Source organism: Oryza glaberrima, chromosome 5 (genome assembly GCF_000147395.1).
Source record: "Oryza glaberrima chromosome 5, OglaRS2, whole genome shotgun sequence".
Lineage (NCBI taxonomy): Eukaryota > Viridiplantae > Streptophyta > Magnoliopsida > Poales > Poaceae > Oryza > Oryza glaberrima.
In genome coordinates this window covers 9,540,665-9,557,260 of record NC_068330.1, presented here as the reverse complement: position 1 = coordinate 9,557,260, position 16,596 = coordinate 9,540,665, and the positions used below count along the sequence as shown (strand labels likewise).

At 41.4% G+C, this 16,596-nt stretch overlaps 3 protein-coding genes across 5 annotated transcripts; 1 reads left to right on the top strand and 2 right to left on the bottom strand.

Annotated features, from left to right (window-relative positions):
- Nucleotides 1-2,449: 2,449 nt before the first annotated feature.
- On the top strand, nt 2,450-9,079 carry LOC127773394 (peroxisome biogenesis protein 2). Its single transcript, XM_052299452.1, has 8 exons — nt 2,450-2,867; nt 3,258-3,371; nt 3,458-3,614; nt 5,693-5,829; nt 5,900-6,000; nt 6,253-6,370; nt 8,243-8,409; nt 8,761-9,079. Exons 1-8 carry the CDS (start codon nt 2,739-2,741, stop codon nt 8,864-8,866), a joined length of 1,029 nt encoding a protein of 342 aa, XP_052155412.1. The 5' UTR covers nt 2,450-2,738; the 3' UTR covers nt 8,867-9,079.
- Nucleotides 9,080-9,555: 476 nt separating this feature from the next.
- On the bottom strand, nt 9,556-15,181 carry LOC127773395 (uncharacterized). 3 transcript variants are annotated; one of them, XM_052299453.1, is made up of 6 exons: nt 15,039-15,181; nt 12,516-12,678; nt 11,318-11,411; nt 10,741-10,940; nt 9,969-10,087; nt 9,556-9,877 (listed from the first exon to the last, which is right to left on the bottom strand). In XM_052299453.1, exons 1-5 carry the CDS (start codon nt 15,099-15,101, stop codon nt 9,990-9,992), a joined length of 618 nt encoding a protein of 205 aa, XP_052155413.1. In that variant the 5' UTR covers nt 15,102-15,181; the 3' UTR covers nt 9,556-9,877; nt 9,969-9,989. The 3 variants fall into 3 exon arrangements, with proteins under 3 accessions (XP_052155413.1, XP_052155415.1, XP_052155414.1); XM_052299455.1 differs by lacking the exons at nt 9,556-9,877; nt 9,969-10,087 and adding an exon at nt 10,094-10,576; XM_052299454.1 differs by lacking the exons at nt 9,556-9,877; nt 9,969-10,087 and adding an exon at nt 10,094-10,571.
- Nucleotides 12,687-15,025, bottom strand: LOC127773396 (uncharacterized). Its single transcript, XM_052299456.1, has 2 exons — nt 14,528-15,025; nt 12,687-14,332 (listed from the first exon to the last, which is right to left on the bottom strand). The coding sequence occupies exon 2, from the start codon at nt 14,079-14,081 to the stop codon at nt 13,569-13,571; it is 513 nt and encodes a 170-aa protein (XP_052155416.1). The 5' UTR covers nt 14,082-14,332; nt 14,528-15,025; the 3' UTR covers nt 12,687-13,568.
- Nucleotides 15,182-16,596: the final 1,415 nt, after the last annotated feature.

The window sequence follows — 16,596 nt, the reverse complement described above, 5'->3', positions numbered from 1 at the left end:
CCCTTATGTGGAAAGGGGTGGGCTGCTAGGCGGCACTGTTGACTGCCATATGCCGCACGTCTAGCCTATAAATCGTCCAACACTCTCTTCTGACAGCTGGCACATGTCCTGATGATTAGGTCTACCACCAAGAAGCAATATGACCAGAAACACCTAACCCCGTACCGGGGCCCATTTGTAAGAGAACAGGCCACTGTGATATCCCCTTGCAACTATAAAAGGAGGACCAAGGTCACTGAAAATGGGAGAGATGACTCTGGGTTAGAGCCGATCCTAGAATGTCTCCATCATCACACAGCATCCATACAAAGAGGAATGAGCTCCCTAGCCTTAGAGGAGAAGTAGACCAACACCTTGTAAACTTTCCAACAAGGAGCTCCACCAAGAACACACGAGTAAGGTATTATGCCTCCAAGTGGCCCGAATCTGTCCAGAAAACACATGCCTCTCTCGTTTCTATTGGCGTGAGCATCACCTTGTTTCCACGCACGCACTCCCTGATCGAATCTCTAAAGGGGGAGTACTTGCTTCCCCACTAGAGGAGTTCCATACTCCGACAATGACCAGCCCTAGCACCTCCTCGTTCACCAACATCGGCATGGTAGTGTCGGTCGTGGAGGCGACGATGAGCACGACCAATAGTAACATGATAGGCATCACCATTTTAGTTGCCGCGCGAGTGCCGAGGCGACGATGGCGATAGGAGTGCAAGGAGGAAAAGAGAGAGGAGAGTGACACGTGGGTTCCACCTGTTTGATTTAACGAGTCAACCGCAATCAACCTGCCACGTCAGTACAAACTGCTAAACTATCGAAAGAGTCGATTTGCAACCGGTTTTCAAAGACGAGGATGTGTTATACTTGATTTACAGTTGAGAGAGTTATTCTACGAGGAGTCAAAGGAGCGAGAGATGAGGAAAACAAAATAGACGTTTTCCAATATTTATTTTAGGAAAAAGTACACCGAAGGTCCCTCAACTTGTCATCGAATTATAAAATCGTCCTTAAACCACAAAACCGGATACAACACGTCCCCCAACTTACAAAACCAGTATAGACTAGGTCCCTCAGCGATTTTGACTCCGGTTTTGTCCGATGTGGCAGCTGACTCAGCGTGGGACCCACGTGGGTCCCATATGTCAGCCCCTTCTTCCCCTCCCCTCTCTTCCTCTCTCATCCCTAAACCGGCGGGGGACGAGCGGCGGCGGCGGTGATCGCGGCGGTCGTTGCGGCCTTGGGGGAGAGGAAGAAGTGGAGTCCGAAGGCGGCGGGGTCAGCGGACGGCAGCAGCGGCCGGCGCCCCTCCCGGACGTAGAGCTCCATGGCGGCAGCGACCAGGTCGGCCACGCGCCACTCGGCGCGCGCCATCACGTGCAGCGGCCACATGCTCGGCGAGCAGGTCAGGCTGCGTCCGCGGCCGCTGCTTCAACAACGAGTGTCGTTGCTCCGCCGCGCCGCGCCCGTGGAACGACGCCGACCGCTGCCGCGGCTTAGCCACCGCCGCCGCTGTCATCGCCGCCGCCGCCGCCGCCGCGTGCCGCTGCCTGCAGGGCTCGTCCTTGTGCTCCACCGGCGCCACGAGGGGAGGCATGGTCGATCAATCAAACCAGAAGCAAACAACGAGGAAGCAGAGGATGAATCGGAACGCCGGAGTGAACTGCGATTCATGGGCGCGGCGTGGCGGAGGTCCATTGTCGTCGGTCGGATCGCCGGAGATGGGCGCGGCCGGCAAGTGCCGGGGGAGGAGCTGGACGCGGCGGTTGTCGTCGTCGTCGAATCTGGGGAGGTGGACGGAGGAGGCAGTGCGGCAGGCCGACCGTGACGTCGGCGTCATCGTCGGAGATCCGCTCTCGCCGCCGGGGCCGGTAGACCGGAGAGGAGACGGCTGCGACGGCGGGGATGGGGGCGCCGACGGAGGCGGAGGCGGATGGGGAAGCGCGGCTCGACGAGGGAGAGGGCGCGGGCGTAGGCGAGGAGCGCGTCCCGCAGCGAGGTCGTCGTCGGCCGCGGCCGCCTCCCGCTCAGAGTAGGCGGAGGCGATGTGGAGGCGGAGCGGGTGGCCTCGTCGCCCGTCGCCGCGGCCACCTCGTCGCGTGTTGTCGCTGCCGCCGACGCCGCCTTGTCGCCGCCACCGGCCGCCGGACTCCCGCCTGCCGAACTGGAGCGAAGGGAGAGAAAGAAAAGAAGAGGAGAGAGAGAGAGGAAGAGGGGAGGGGAAGAAGGGGCTGACACGTGGAACCCACGTGGGTCCCACGCTGAGTCAGCTGCCACGTCAGATAAAACCGGAGTCAAGGGACACGTTGTATGCGGTTTCGTGATTTAAGGATGATTTTGTGATTCGATGACAAGTTGAGGGACCTTCGATGTACTTTTTCCTTTATTTTACCATCTTCTTGGTAAGGCCCATAAGGGCCCATGTCAAGTACTAGTATCAACCGAATCCCCAATCGCACACACTTTCCTCGATCGTCCGCGCGACACGCACCGCTGGTCCGCTGCCCGCTGCTCGTCCCATCCACCCCCGCCTCTCCCACCGCCGGCGACGCGCCGTCCGCCCCTCTCGATCTCTCCCTCCTCCGCGCCGGCCGTCGCGTGCCCCCCCTTAACTACCAGGTGGGGCGGATCGGCCCGCCACGCTCATCGGCTTCCTTCCCCGGAGGCGGGGATTTCTCGCGTCTGCTGTCGCTTCTCATGCTCGAGCTCGCATCACGCGTCCACCCGTGAGCTCCGCCCCCTATAATGGCGGATCCCGAAACCCTACCCTCTCCCTCCGCCTCCACTGACTCGTCGTCGCCACCACCGGATGCATGGGCCGCCGAGTACCGGAGACTCCTCCCTCAGTGGGAGTCAATGCATGATTCATCCAAGGTACCGATATGTCTAACTCACCTCTGTTCTTGGGATTATTTTTTTTTACTGTACAAACTTTGCTATCGGATACTTTTTCTTGTTTACGAAATATAGGGTTCTAAAGGCCCGCTTTGCTGCATTCAAGCATATCGGAATACACATATTCGATTATAGTAGTATTCTTTGAAGGTCTGAGGTTTCTTAGCTACATCCAGATTTTTTAAAAAGAAAATGGCTGCCTAGTGGGGAGTCACTAGTCTCTGTTTTCCCAATTAATTGATTAAAAAAAAATTAGTTGTGGTCTTAAATAAAGAGCGGATTTTTGATCTGTTTGCTACAACTGGCAGGAAAAGGTTCACTATATTGTTGGGGGTAGTAATGCATTGTTGAATTTCTTGTGTGATACAGATCGCTATCCCAATTTCAATATCTAGAGTTAACCAATTTGATGCTGCGAGGCTTGATGTCGAGATGTCCGCCATGTTGAAAGAGCAGTTAGTCAAAGTATTCTCTTTGGTGAAGGTACTTCCTTTACTAATCATGGTGATATGGGTATTTCTTATTGCTTGCGCATCAGCTTATTACCTTCAGTTTGACGTATGTTCCAGCCAGGACTCCTGTTCCAATATGAGCCAGAATTAGATGCTTTCCTTGAGTTCCTCATATGGAGATTCTCAATATGGGTTGATAAGCCAACTCCTGGGAATGCGCTCATGAACCTGAGATATAGAGATGAACGGGCAGCGCCCATAACAGGAAAAGAAGGTATTTGCTACTTTATTGTGTCTCAATTGTTAGCAGATCTGTATAATGTATATGGCACGTACTTTATGGCATTATCTTTAGTTGCTATGCTGGTTATAGCTCCCCAAAGCATACGAAATGTTTGGATCTTTCTAAAGTGTGTACCAGGCGACCAGGATATTTACACTTTGATCGTGTATCATCCTTGCATTACAATACCCTTATTTACTTTGGTTGAATCACGTGTTATGGTGAAATTGCACTGGTTTCAGATCGCTTTGGTGTGAGTTTGTCTTCAGCTAGTTCAGGACATGGAAATTATGATTTTATTACTATCTATAGGGAATAGAATCAAACCAATGATTGCACCTACAGAATGCTGATCACAATTTATATGGATGTGTCATACCTAATTACTGTCTCCTTTCCAATTAGCTGTTTATTGACAAATAAGACATGGTGTCCAGAAATACATGCTATTCTACACATTTTTAAGTATCATTGCACTAATTTATTCAAAGGAAAAAGGGCTTATTTATGTGGTATGTTCTTAAATCTCCTGAAAAGAGCATGTGGCCAAGAAACTTTAGGTTCAAAACCTTCAAGTAAGAATTTCCCTAACATGAATATTATAAGTGAGTAAAATATGTTGTTAAAAATCCTCAAGTTCTGGGTTACTAAATTGCATATATCTTCTAGGAAATTAATTTTTGAACCAACATGTTTATGATTACTTGATAAGGGCACCGTGGGTTTTCTCATGTTATTATCCACTAGCTCAGGAGATGCACAATATACAACCTGACTACAATTCTGTCACAAGTGATCCGGTGGTTGCATGTACAATATTTAATGAAAATACAAGATGCATCATCCTAATTACTAGTTTTATAAGAAATAAATTGAGCCAACTAAATATTCAAATATGAGTAAAATACATTGCTGGTACAACAACTTGTGAACTGGGTGCAGATTAGTCACTCATCTTGCAAAATGCTCAAAAGAGTCACATAACTTGATTAGGGTACGCAAATATGCACCCTAACACATGGTATGTGGCTTATTACACCGACCTTGTCGCCAGAGTGGTCCCTTAAGGGACAACTGGGGGCAGCATAGAATCCATGAATGCATATATGTCACCATTTTCAGTTGCCTGAGCCTAAAGCTTTGCAGTTTACTCCTCCTAGGCTATTAAGTTGGGCATGGCAATCCTATAGGAGGACATTACATTGATCTGAAACATGTATGTATTCTGTCCACACGTTGTTCCTTAGGCCAACCTGGTCTGTATTTCACTGTCATTAGCCCCACATGACATGCATCGGACTGTATTTCCACTCTCCTTTCAAGTTGCCTGACTCATTTGAGCATTTTGCAAGATGAGTTGCAAGCCTACACCCACCTAGCAAGAATCCTTGCTGCATTTTACTCTAAATGTAAGCTAGGTTGGAATTTTTTATTTTCATAATGCAAGCTAAATTATTTTTGTTGTAGAAAAAGGAAAATAAACATGGTTAATGCATGTGTCAACTTCTTGAAGGTTCAAAATGGTCCAAACGCTTAACTATTTTTCAAGCTGGCTTGTTTGGTTGAGATGTGCCTAATATGACTAGGTTTCCCCATTTTGTGGCCTGTGCATCCATCCCATTAGGGCCTGCAGTAGCAGCATCCTTAAACAGGGTTTGTTATTAGGATTTAGGAAATCTATCTATTTTATTGTCTGGTATCTTCTAGTTAGGCAAGCTATTTTTTGGAGTAAATTATCTATAATTTTCAGGTCTTAGGGAGTCCTCTATGTAAGAAGCCTATTGTAATTGTTTCCATTTAGCAGTATATATAAATCAAATATCTACCCTCCATGTTTTTGTTGCAACTGCTCGGCCAATTGGCTCTTGTGGATTGGGTTGTGTTGTCTTCTTGATTATTTGGTTAGTGTGGGGTTACATAGGTCTTGGCCCATTATCAGGTCCAAAACTTTTTTATTTTTTGTTACTCGTTACATTCTTTGGCTCTATGGAATGCTACTGATATGCTAATGACTTATTGTTTGTAATATTATCCTAGCAAGTGTTGATGAATTCCATGTGTTTTTTCAGTCAGAACAGGTTTGGAAGGACCTGGACTTTCAGTTTCTCAAAAGGTTTTGTATTGTATTAGCACTGTTGGTGGCCAATATATATGGTCCCGCTTGCAGTCTTTTTCTGCTTTCCGTCGATGGGGTGATTCTGAACAGGTGATCTTCAGAACTTATTCGAAAAATTTAATTCCTTTTTTTATTCTTATAACTTTCTTTCATAATTTAGAGACCACTAGCACGTCGCGCTTGGGGCTTGGTGCAGCATGCTGAAGGCTTATACAGAGCTTCTTCATTCTTTAACCTTTTGTTATTTCTTTATGGTGCAAGGTACTGTTCATCAACTTGTTTATTTATGTTCATTTATTTATTCTGAGGAGACAGTGAAAATGGTAATTACTCGTAGACTCACAGCAAATGGTGCCCAGTTTGGCATTACTGATTGGTCTATCTGAATAGACTTAAAAGTGTCAGCATCCACAATTAATGAATTACAGTGACAGTATAGTTTACTTGAGTGAGCTAGGTTAGCATGTTTTTTTAAGAAAACAAGAGTTCAGACTTGCTTATGTATTTATGCAGATATAAAACTATTGTTGAAAGGATTCTGAAAGCAAGACTTGTTTATGAGAGCCCCAACATGAATAGGGCAGTAAGCTTTGAGTACATGAACCGGCAACTGGTTTGGAATGAATTTTCGGTATGCCTCTCTTGATACATTCTTGTTTAATAATTTAAATTTCAATCTTATGCAGTGATGTATTTGACATCCTGTACATGATTCCGTCCTCCTTTTCACATTGAGTACATACAGAATGAAACCTTAAGTCTAGCCTCTTGTATTTCTGTAAGCTTGGCAGTTTTACTGTTGTAATATTACCGAAAATAAATTTCTTTCAGGAATAAGTGTTAATAGCACATCATAACCATTATTAATATTATTATTAATGTTATGATACATGTTTATGTAGATTAAGGTTTTTTTATACACTAGCGTGGTGCGAACGTGTTACAAAGTTACAGTGGATATAAATTTAAGATTCAAATAAAATTTTTAAAAAACTTTCCTCAAATATAAAAAATATTTAGATGACCACAAAGCAAACTCAACTCATGATGGAAAGAAAAAGGCTCTTATGTGAACCTGAATAGGAATAGCGAACAAAGGCTACCACTGAACAAAACCTTGAGACATATAGGAAGATGGGAACTAGGATGTGTGGAACAGAGCAGAAGGGACTGGTTAGGAAGGACAGAGGTGCATATCTGCAAAGAATGCCATTAAAAGAAAAGAAAATCTTGCGAGGAATACATACATGTCCACATATAGGCAGCCATGAGGATTTAAAACACATAATCACCCCCAACTCACTAATTTATTTTTTTCAGAAAAAGAACTCACTAATTTACAAGAATAAATATTTTCGGACTTTACTTTCTCCCCATCTACCATTTCTCTACATGGGAGTAGTGGCGGGTGGAAATTGTGGAATAAAATTTTTAAAACATCCTTTTTGTAACTATAGATTGCATGTTATTTCTGCTCCACTGAGATACGTATTCTTCACTAGTTATAGTTACGCCAGAATATAATAGACCTGTCACTCTGAATATTTAGTTCTACGTTTTCTCAGTCCTATGATATTTCACATTGAAAATACTTGTTCATGTTATAAAAAGGGTAGTGTAGTGCTAAAAGTTGGTTTGTACCAATTTGGAGATATCATTTATAAAAAGGGTAGAGTAGTGCTAAAAGTTCTCTCTATCTATTAAATCATACTGCGATGTATGCATTGTATTTATTGGGGTGATCAAACAAAGAGTTGGTAATAATTATTTCTTGATCTTTGCGGTAGTGATAGTTGCGCCTTATTTATCGGATGGAGGGAGTATTTATTTAAATTGAAAAATTGAATTTAGCAACATGTGGTCAGTACGACTGCTGACCTAGTGACGGCTGGATACCTCAACCAGGTCAGTGGCCGAGAGGAATAAGTGATAACAGTGTTGAAAAACCTGCATCAGAAAGCTTAGGAAAAAGTTTCTTGTCCCATTGAATAATTGCAAGCCCACCACGTTTTGCTTCAGTGGTCACATCATCAATCTTACGTAATTGTGTAATAGAGGAGATTGAATCAGCAAATATGGATTATAAGGGCCCCATGGAAAAAGAATGGAATATGGACTTAATGTTAGCAGCATGGAGCAAAATGGGATTGGTTTAAGTAAATCAAATTGTTCAAAGCCTTGTAACAATTCTGGTTGTACAAGCTAAATGTCTGTATCACCATGATTGTTCACTGTTCTTTACATGCAAACTGGTGACTGGTGAGAGCTGATAAACAAAGATCAATGTAACTCAGTCAAAGTGCTACCAGTCAATTTATTGAATGATGATGCTTTCAAAACATTTTGTATCTATTTTTTGGAAAGTATTAATTCTGTGGCTAATTGATGATTGCATTGCTAGTGACTTGATGTTCAGTATTTTTTTGCATTAATAGTATTGACAATGTCAGTAACTTACTTTACAGAACTTTAGCTGATAGTTGATATTTGCTTTATTGTCCAGGAAATGTTGCTTTTGCTTCTTCCCCTCTTAAACTCATCCTCAGTAAAGAAGTTTCTTCTACCTTTCTCCAAAGATAAATCAGCAAGTTCTTCTGGCGATGAAGCAGACTGCCCTATATGTCGCTCCAGTCCTAGCATTCCCTTCGTAGCTCTCCCATGTCAACACAGGTGCTCTTCTTTCTCCATCTTTTATCTTTCAATCATAACTTGTTCAAAGAAGCTCATTTCATGTTACATAGTCAGAGATGACAGTTGCTAATCATCGTACTGTTCAGTATCATTTCAGTACACATATACTTGCTCATAAAAAAAGGGTAGGAGCAAAAAAAATTGAAGCTTTCTAAAAACAAAATTTTAGTCCTTGACATACATTATCCAACACTGTAACTGTGAAAAATCAATTGGAGTAGTTTTTGCATGACAGTACATGTGCGCATGTTAGGTCACAAAATCTGGATCTGTTAATGTGCCAGTTTCGTATCCCAATCCCAACCTCTATATGTCGTTTTCTTTTTTCAGGTATTGCTATTACTGCCTGCAAACACGTTGTGCAGCCACAAGCTCGTATAGATGTGCAAGGTGTAATGAGATTGTTGTTGCAATTCAAAGACAAGGATCAAGTTAGTTTAGAGTTGAATCCATATACATACAGTGTAACAAAAGCCAATACAGCTAACTGGATTCGCGACAACTACACATGATTTTCTCCCAATCAACACGATTGGTTGTATTTACTCGCTGTTATATTTTGAATTCCATGTTTGTATTATGTGGCAGCCGTATTGGGCGGATCTCTCTCTTATTTTTCGTGCAATATAGTTTTACCTTACAATCCTCAGGCACGGCCGTGGGCAGAGATGAAGAAGGAAGAATAGAAAAGGAAAGGAGGGGAGATAGATAGGTAAATACTCCCTCCGTTTCGAAATATTTGACACCGTTGACTTTTTAGCACATGTTTGACCGTTCGTCTTATTCAAAAACTTTTGTGACATATGTAAAATTATATGCCTACATGAAAATATATTTAACAATGAATCAAATGATAAGAAAAGAATTAATAATTACTTAAATTTTTTGAATAAGACGAACGGTCAAATATGTGCTAAAAAGTCAACGGCGTCAAACATTTGTGCTAAAAAGTCAACGGCGTTAAACATTTCGAAACGGAGGGAGTATGTAGTTTCATATGGTGTTGTGGCAAAAGAGCAAATTTTCTTCGATATTTTAGTATGCCAATAAACTTTGTGGCAAACATTTATAACTACATGGAAGTATGGCACCATGAGTCCACAGGAATCCAGAGTTTCATAGCATCGGTTTGGTCTTCTTTTTTTTTTTTTTTACGATGATTCACCTTGATGCAATGTGGACGATCTTCATTTCATTGCCACGGGTGATCTAAGAAAATATACAAGAGGTAGCCCAGTACAGCCAAACCAATTTGATTTGATAGGTGCAAGGGCCAATTTGTAAAGCAAAACCAATTTGATTTTATTCGCACTCTGCTCTATACAAGATAATGATTCCTTGAACGGAGAAAAATCAGGAATGCTCTAAAACAAAATTGGGAATTCTTACTCCAGCCAGAATGCTACATGCTATGCCTCTACATATACTTCGTGATTAGGTAGGATACCTACGCAGGAGAACAAAAACAGCCAATCAGAAAAAACTTCGTATTTTTTATCACAGACAACCGTGTCGAGCCTAATTAAACATCCAGTTACCTCCACCGATGAATATTGTTACTAAGAATTGATCGAACTAAATAGAGCCTTCAGATTGCTTATATCCTTCATAACATCCATGTATTCTGAAATCTTATACTGTAATTCAGATTCCAAAACTGCAACATCAATTAAACCCATTAACAAAAGGTAAACTTCGGTTATAACGTAGGTGCAAGACAGAAAAGCAGTAATCACAATTTACATACATATATCGGTTCACAAACAACCATAAATTTCCACGCTTAAAGGAGAAGGGAAAGTCTAAAATGCAATCAGTGACAGAACATAACATAGTTGCAGGTTATGGCAAAATAATAGAAGATATGTAAAGTGGTTTCTGGCAACAAGTTAGCTAAACCAAATCTCGCACTGCACACAAGAGAGAAAAAGGGAAACAATGCAGTCACAAAGATTACATATTATTTTCCTCTCATCATACAAAGTGAGTTGAGTACTTTCTTCAGAGAAGTTGGCAAGACAAATAATTTAACTCAGTATAAAGTTATCAATTCTTATGTACAATGTTTAAATATTCAGATGATGGTGTGCACTGTGGAACAAGCCCTGGAAATACCAGTGTGCCTCAAAAGATAGAGCTTCCTAAACTTTAGTACAATAATAGTGTTAATAAAATAAGCAACATATAATGCAATTCAATTAAATATAATTAATACAAACAAAGATTTTGTAACAAAACATCAAAAAACATTAACTAAGGGTTGAAGTAAATATTAAAATTTTGAGCTCAAACAACCTCCACAATAATTACCTGAATTTTCCATATTTAGCTCCTCAAGAATGTCAGCAAAGTAATCACGTGACGAACTTTCTATTGCGTTGATCTTCATTTTCAAGTTCTCACTCTCATCCCCTAGCGAACCTTTCTCCTTAAGTAAAAGAACTAAATCCTTGTTCAAATCTCCAAGCATGTTAGCCTGGAACCCCTTAGATTCATTGATGAACTTTTCCCTGATAAATATAATGTAAACAATCTGAGGCATTATTTCCTGTTCAGCTCTTTTTGGAAGTAAAAGAACCAGAGAATAAATATTTGCAATCCTACTATCTAATCATTTTAATGAATTTAGTGAGCTCCAAGTCATGAATAATTTGGAATCATGACAGTGGTTAAATCAGTCACAGTACACGGAGCTGTTCGTAATAGTGGTTTAGTACATGAACTCTATTGCAGCACTTTGAAGGAACAGAGAAGGTTTCCCATTTAACAAGAAAATGCAAGAAAAACGTCATATTATCTGATGTAAAACTAGAGCTGTAAAGTTTCAATATAAGTCAGAACGCTGAAAACCATTTGATCTCATCAATGGACCAAATGTAGACCATACATTTTATTAGAAAATCTTTTCCTAATTCCATTCAGAGTAGCTTTCTGGAATTCCAAATTGCCTTCCATCACTTTAAGTGAGTCTGTTTCAGCAGCTGTTTGAAAAGCTAAAAATGATTAGGTGTTTCATAGAGTACTCATACCACAATATTGAAAATTCAATCCAGCATGAGACATGAAAAAATAACACAAGAATACTATCAACAGCAGTAAAGAAAGTGCCTTTTTTACTGTTATTTGTTAAGATAGAACCACCCAGTTCACAATTAGCACAGAACAACAATGCGAATCATGTGTTGGATTCGCATGCAGAAAATGAGATAATGGCAGGTGTGATTTTCATGAGGGTCCCTGCAGTACACACAGTGTAATTGTGCAGATCCAACTAATGGAATAATCTTAAACAAATAGCCAAATTCCACTAAAAAAATGAAATAAAGAACCAAACACATGTCCAAAGCTACACATCTACAGAAAGCTGTTGCTCTCACAAGATTACAGCGAAAGTGTATTTAGAACTGGAAAGTAAACCTCTGTCTCCAGATAATCAAATTTTATAACTCAAATGCAAAATGTAGATGGGTCTTATTGGATTTTGAGAAACATTTGTGTGATATATAATAATATTCATTAACATACAGATCACTGTGGGGAACAGTGATTAGGAAAGAAAACTATGATGCGTAAACACTAAGTAAATGACAGAATGGACTTGGTTGGAATAATACCTTGCAGTATTTTACATAAAAAAAAACCTTGCAATGTACTTAAAAGGCTAAGCTTCTAGTAACAAACAACCATAACTTGTATGGAAAGCATGACATAAATCTACACTAGAAATGACAGAAGAAAGGTTAAAGATACAAGATCAGTGTTGCTAGAGAGTACAATCTGAAAAATAGAGTCCACATGCAGATACATTCCTAGCCACATGCGTTGAAGTTAAGGTCGAGATAAATTGGTTAAGTTTCAGTTGCATAATCAAGGGAAAAAACAATATTTTAGCTTCAAGTTTTGAAGAGCAAGATTATCTTTGGCCTCAAAAGGGAATTACTGAAGCAACTTTAATAACCTTTGTGCAAAAAATTACTGCTATCGTACTTAAAACATACTGCTATCAAGGATATACTATGCAAGTTAACCACAGCTTAGATATTTGCCACTGAGCTAATAACTGCATGAATAAAGGCAATAATTACCAGCCACTTGTATAATGCCATTGAGTTCAAACTCAGCAATTGATACCCCTTTCATTAGTTCAGACTCTTTCATGATATACTCCTTTTCAGTTTCAGAATGCTTCACTATTTCTGACTCTATTTCCCTTGTCTTTTGAATATTCTCTTCAATCTCTTCGTTGACCTAATTCAAGAATAACAGAGAAAATATAGCACAGTTACGCATAAGATCTGGAATGAAAAAGTTCAACGCGCTACTATGATGAATTCAGTTCTTCACACTCAAAAATCATCCTTGCATTATATTGCACATGTTCCCATTCTACAGCCAGAGGACATTTGCTTGAAGAGAGACAGTACTGGATTTATCGCAGTAAGTTACAAGCTAGTACTATACATTAAGTCCAAAATTCGTTGCTTCTGTGAAACTATAGATGATCATAAAGCCATAGGTCCAAGTCAGAAATTCTGCATCCTGTTCAGTTGAAAGACAATACCAGATATGTGTTTTAAAATATAATACTTGGTCAGTTACACATACATAATTAAGTCATCTCCAAACAGAAAAAAGCCAAATGAAAGCTCCAATTTTAATGGACATCTGCATCCTGAAAAAAAAATGTAACAGTGGAGCTCAAGAATAATTAATATCTACCCTTGATCTATTTATTTCACCACCTCTTTCTCGGTACAAGTAAAGAATCCATTTATGGAAGCAGGAAACCAATGGTAAACAAAGCCACTGCAGTATATAGCTCGAGCAATAAAAATTGCAACAGGAATGACAATGTTTCCTTAGTCCTAATGGCATAGCACCTGAGAGTCAAGCACCTCTTTGCACACCTAGTTATTTAGGCAGATGCCTAGGTGACAAGTACAAGCAATGGTATTTAGCAAACAATAATACAGAAACATACCAACACTGCACATTAGTAGAAGTTATCAAAGGTAATAAATATAGCAAAAATCATCCACCAAAAGTACATAGGTCATAAACATCAGCGTTCTCCGAGACAGATAAACAGCATAATAGTATACTAGCATGACATCATAGGTAAATGATTCTGGTCTTAACTACCAAATATCATCGTCCGATTCATTCAAATCTGCCATATTACCACTGGCTCCCAACGTAGTCTCCTTTGCCCCAACAAGCAACGGAACCCACCAATCCTGATGACTAGGAGGCTTATAACCAGGTCCAAATTGTATGATGGATTGAACCATAGTCTCAAAGCTCCTTGAGTGCGCAGCAGCAAATGGTATGTCAAATTCAGAAAACAAATTTGCTATTTGCTGATGGACCATTTGTTTTCCATTGTACCGCCTTGTACATTGCTCAATGGTAGATTGAGAAGGCCCCTTGGCATGGATATCTTCGTCAACCTCTTCAGGTGCCTTGCAAAGCATAGAAGCAACAGATGTTGTTTGTTTTGGGGTTGGTCGTCCAAATTGAAGAGCGTCAGGAGCTTGTTTCCTTTTGGCAGCTGTCTCAGAACTTGGCATTGGCCGATAAGAGGAGGGGTGTAAGTTGAGATATTTGCCAATTCTCGAATTCTTCTTCAGATATGCTCTCATCTCTTTCATGATAGCTGTGGTAGTATTGGGGCACCGCTGCACTGCACATCTCCAAATCCTGTTGCAAGATGTTGCTGACTCTCTTGAATCCTGCAATCATTTGCTTGCCACAAAGCGAGCAGTGGATCAAATCTCTGTTGCTCAAGTCTGGCCAGAAGCAGTATTTCCATCCCGGATCTTTTGACTTAGACTTCCGTTCAGGATCCTTGGATGGGTCATACTGACTCCCTTCGCTGGCGAATGGATCCACCATGATGAGACTGATATGTGGGCAATAGATGAGATAACAGTCAGCAAACAAAAGAAGTTTGGGGAATGGGGAGAGAGCAGAAGAAGAAAGTAGAGAAGAAAGAGAGAAGAAAATTCTGGGTTGAATAGATAGAGGAGCAAACCAAGAAACAGAGAAGAAGCAGCGAAGCTGCGAAGGAGAGAGATTGGACGGAAAAGGAGCAAACCGGCACGGGAGGAGCTGGGGACGACGGCCTCCAGAAGGAAGAGCGGAGGGAGGAGCTCTCGACGGTGGCCACCGGAAGGAAGTGCGCAGGGAGGGGATGGCTCGACGCCGACGATCCACGGTCGCGGCTGTGGCGGCGGCGGCTAGGGTTCGCCTCCCCTCAGCCCCACGATGTGTTCGTGCCCCAACCCTCTCTCTCTCTCTCTCTCTCTCTCTCTCAAAATATAGTCGATCGCCATGGCGACGCTTAATCGTCGAAGCGGACGCCTAGTCAGGCGATTCGGACGACTGATTCGCCATGGCGACGCCTAATCGCCGAAGCGGACGCGCGATTCGGCCACCTGATCGCTCCATTGGCGACGCCCAATCGCCGCGGCGGGCGACTCGACCACCTAGAGCGAACGCGAGACTTCCACGGCATTGAGGCATTCATCGCATCGCCATTGCTAGTGACTACCAGTACAGTGCGCAGGAGAGAGAACGGAGAGGAAGCAGCAGAGAGCGGGACGGACCTTGTCAAGCATGTCCTTGAGGGAGGATATGTGGCGGAGGATGGCGCCGGAGTCCTCCGCCATCACTGCGCGCCGGCGACGAGCAGCTCCCCGCGCCGGCGACGGAAGAAGAGGAGAACGAGACAACGATGGTCCGACTCAAGATTGAGTAAATTTCACAAAACTACATAAAATACATATTTTATGGTTCAATTTGCAGAAAACTACATATATTTTGACACTTGGCACTTAAATACATATATTATATTAGTAGTTTAGTTTTATAAAACCACATTATCGATGAATGGATTCACTCATGAGATAACATGGTTGTTCCATCAAGGATGAGGACGTGGCATCCTATTAATTTCGTGCGATGGCTGGTAATAGGATGCCATGTCCTCATCCTAGGTAAAACAGTCACGTCATCTCGCGGGTGAATCTATTCATTGATAGTGTGGTTTTGTGAAACTACACTACCAAAATATATGTACTTAAGTGCTAAGTATCAAAGTGTGTGTGGTTTTATGCAACTTGAACTATAAAACGTGTAGTTTTGTGAAATTTACTCAAGATTTGACCGTTGGTCTCTATGATCATGGGTCGCATTTGTGAGGGGAATTTTGATCGTTTGTTCTACCGTAGAGAATAAAAGAGATTTGGAGAGACATTCCTCCAAACAAATTTTTTAAAATAAATTTTAAGGCCACTTTAAATCGTATGAAAAAAAAATTAAGAAATAGAAAAAACACATAAATCAGATAACATATGCTTACAAAACACATGAATAACTGTTTGATTAGTCTGTAGGAAAAACCCTAAATTCTCCAACATTCATATATATTTCCTCTAAATTAAAGGAGCCCTAAGAACACAGGACATCGGGGTAGAAACCACATATCCTTTGCAACTGAACTATCAAGTACATTTCATTTAGTCTACCGTAGACGTTGCAGCAAATTGCAATCAAATGTGAGTTTTTCTTTCCTACATAAGAAAATTTGGATATTGCAAATATGTGCAATAAGATGGTATCTAAAAATCCCAATCCACACTTTGGTGTACACGTAGAGACATAAAAAGAATCATCATTATTGCTGCGGGAGTTTACTATGATAGCACTAAGTAAAAGTAATGTATAAGATAGCTAGATAATATAAACTTACGTAAGTTGATGTGGTTTATGATAAGTTAAATTTAAATAGTACTAGCAATAGTGCCCGTGCGTTGCAACGGGAAAAACACAGTTTGATAATGTGACATCTTGAAAACCTTAAAACGGTAAAAAATCAAGTCTAATTTGATATATTAACAAATAGGTAGAACCGAGTCTAATTTGATGAATTAGCATAGGATTTAGGGTTTAGTTTTAGATTTATTTTTGGAGCCTACTTAGGAGTTTATCCAACGGATTTTAATTTAAAAAATCTAAGCCACATTGTTTGATCAAATTTGCTTTCAGCCTAGGTCTTCCTAAGCCGGCCCAAACTTAGGCTGGCCTATCTTGGGCAAACCGAGTCAATCTGATGGCCCGTAAGCCGAGCAGATGAGCGCGGCCCACTTATGCGGGGATGGTCCG

Excerpts from the sequence above, each read along its gene's own strand:
- LOC127773394 (XM_052299452.1), top strand. The coding sequence starts at position 2,739 with ATGGCGGATCCCGAAACCCTACCCTCTCCCTCCGCCTCCACTGACTCG. Across the intron at positions 2,868-3,257 it reads CAATGCATGATTCATCCAAG|ATCGCTATCCCAATTTCAAT; the intron begins GTACCGATATGT and ends TGTGTGATACAG. Across the intron at positions 8,410-8,760 it reads GCTCTCCCATGTCAACACAG|GTATTGCTATTACTGCCTGC; the intron begins GTGCTCTTCTTT and ends TTCTTTTTTCAG.
- LOC127773396 (XM_052299456.1), bottom strand. The coding sequence starts at position 14,081 with ATGAAAGAGATGAGAGCATATCTGAAGAAGAATTCGAGAATTGGCAAA.
- LOC127773395 (XM_052299453.1), bottom strand. The coding sequence starts at position 15,101 with ATGGCGGAGGACTCCGGCGCCATCCTCCGCCACATATCCTCCCTCAAG. Across the intron at positions 12,679-15,038 it reads TCAAGGACATGCTTGACAAG|GTCAACGAAGAGATTGAAGA; the intron begins GTCCGTCCCGCT and ends TTCTTGAATTAG. Across the intron at positions 10,088-10,740 it reads GCTAAATATGGAAAATTCAG|TTTTGGAATCTGAATTACAG; the intron begins GTAATTATTGTG and ends TTGATGTTGCAG.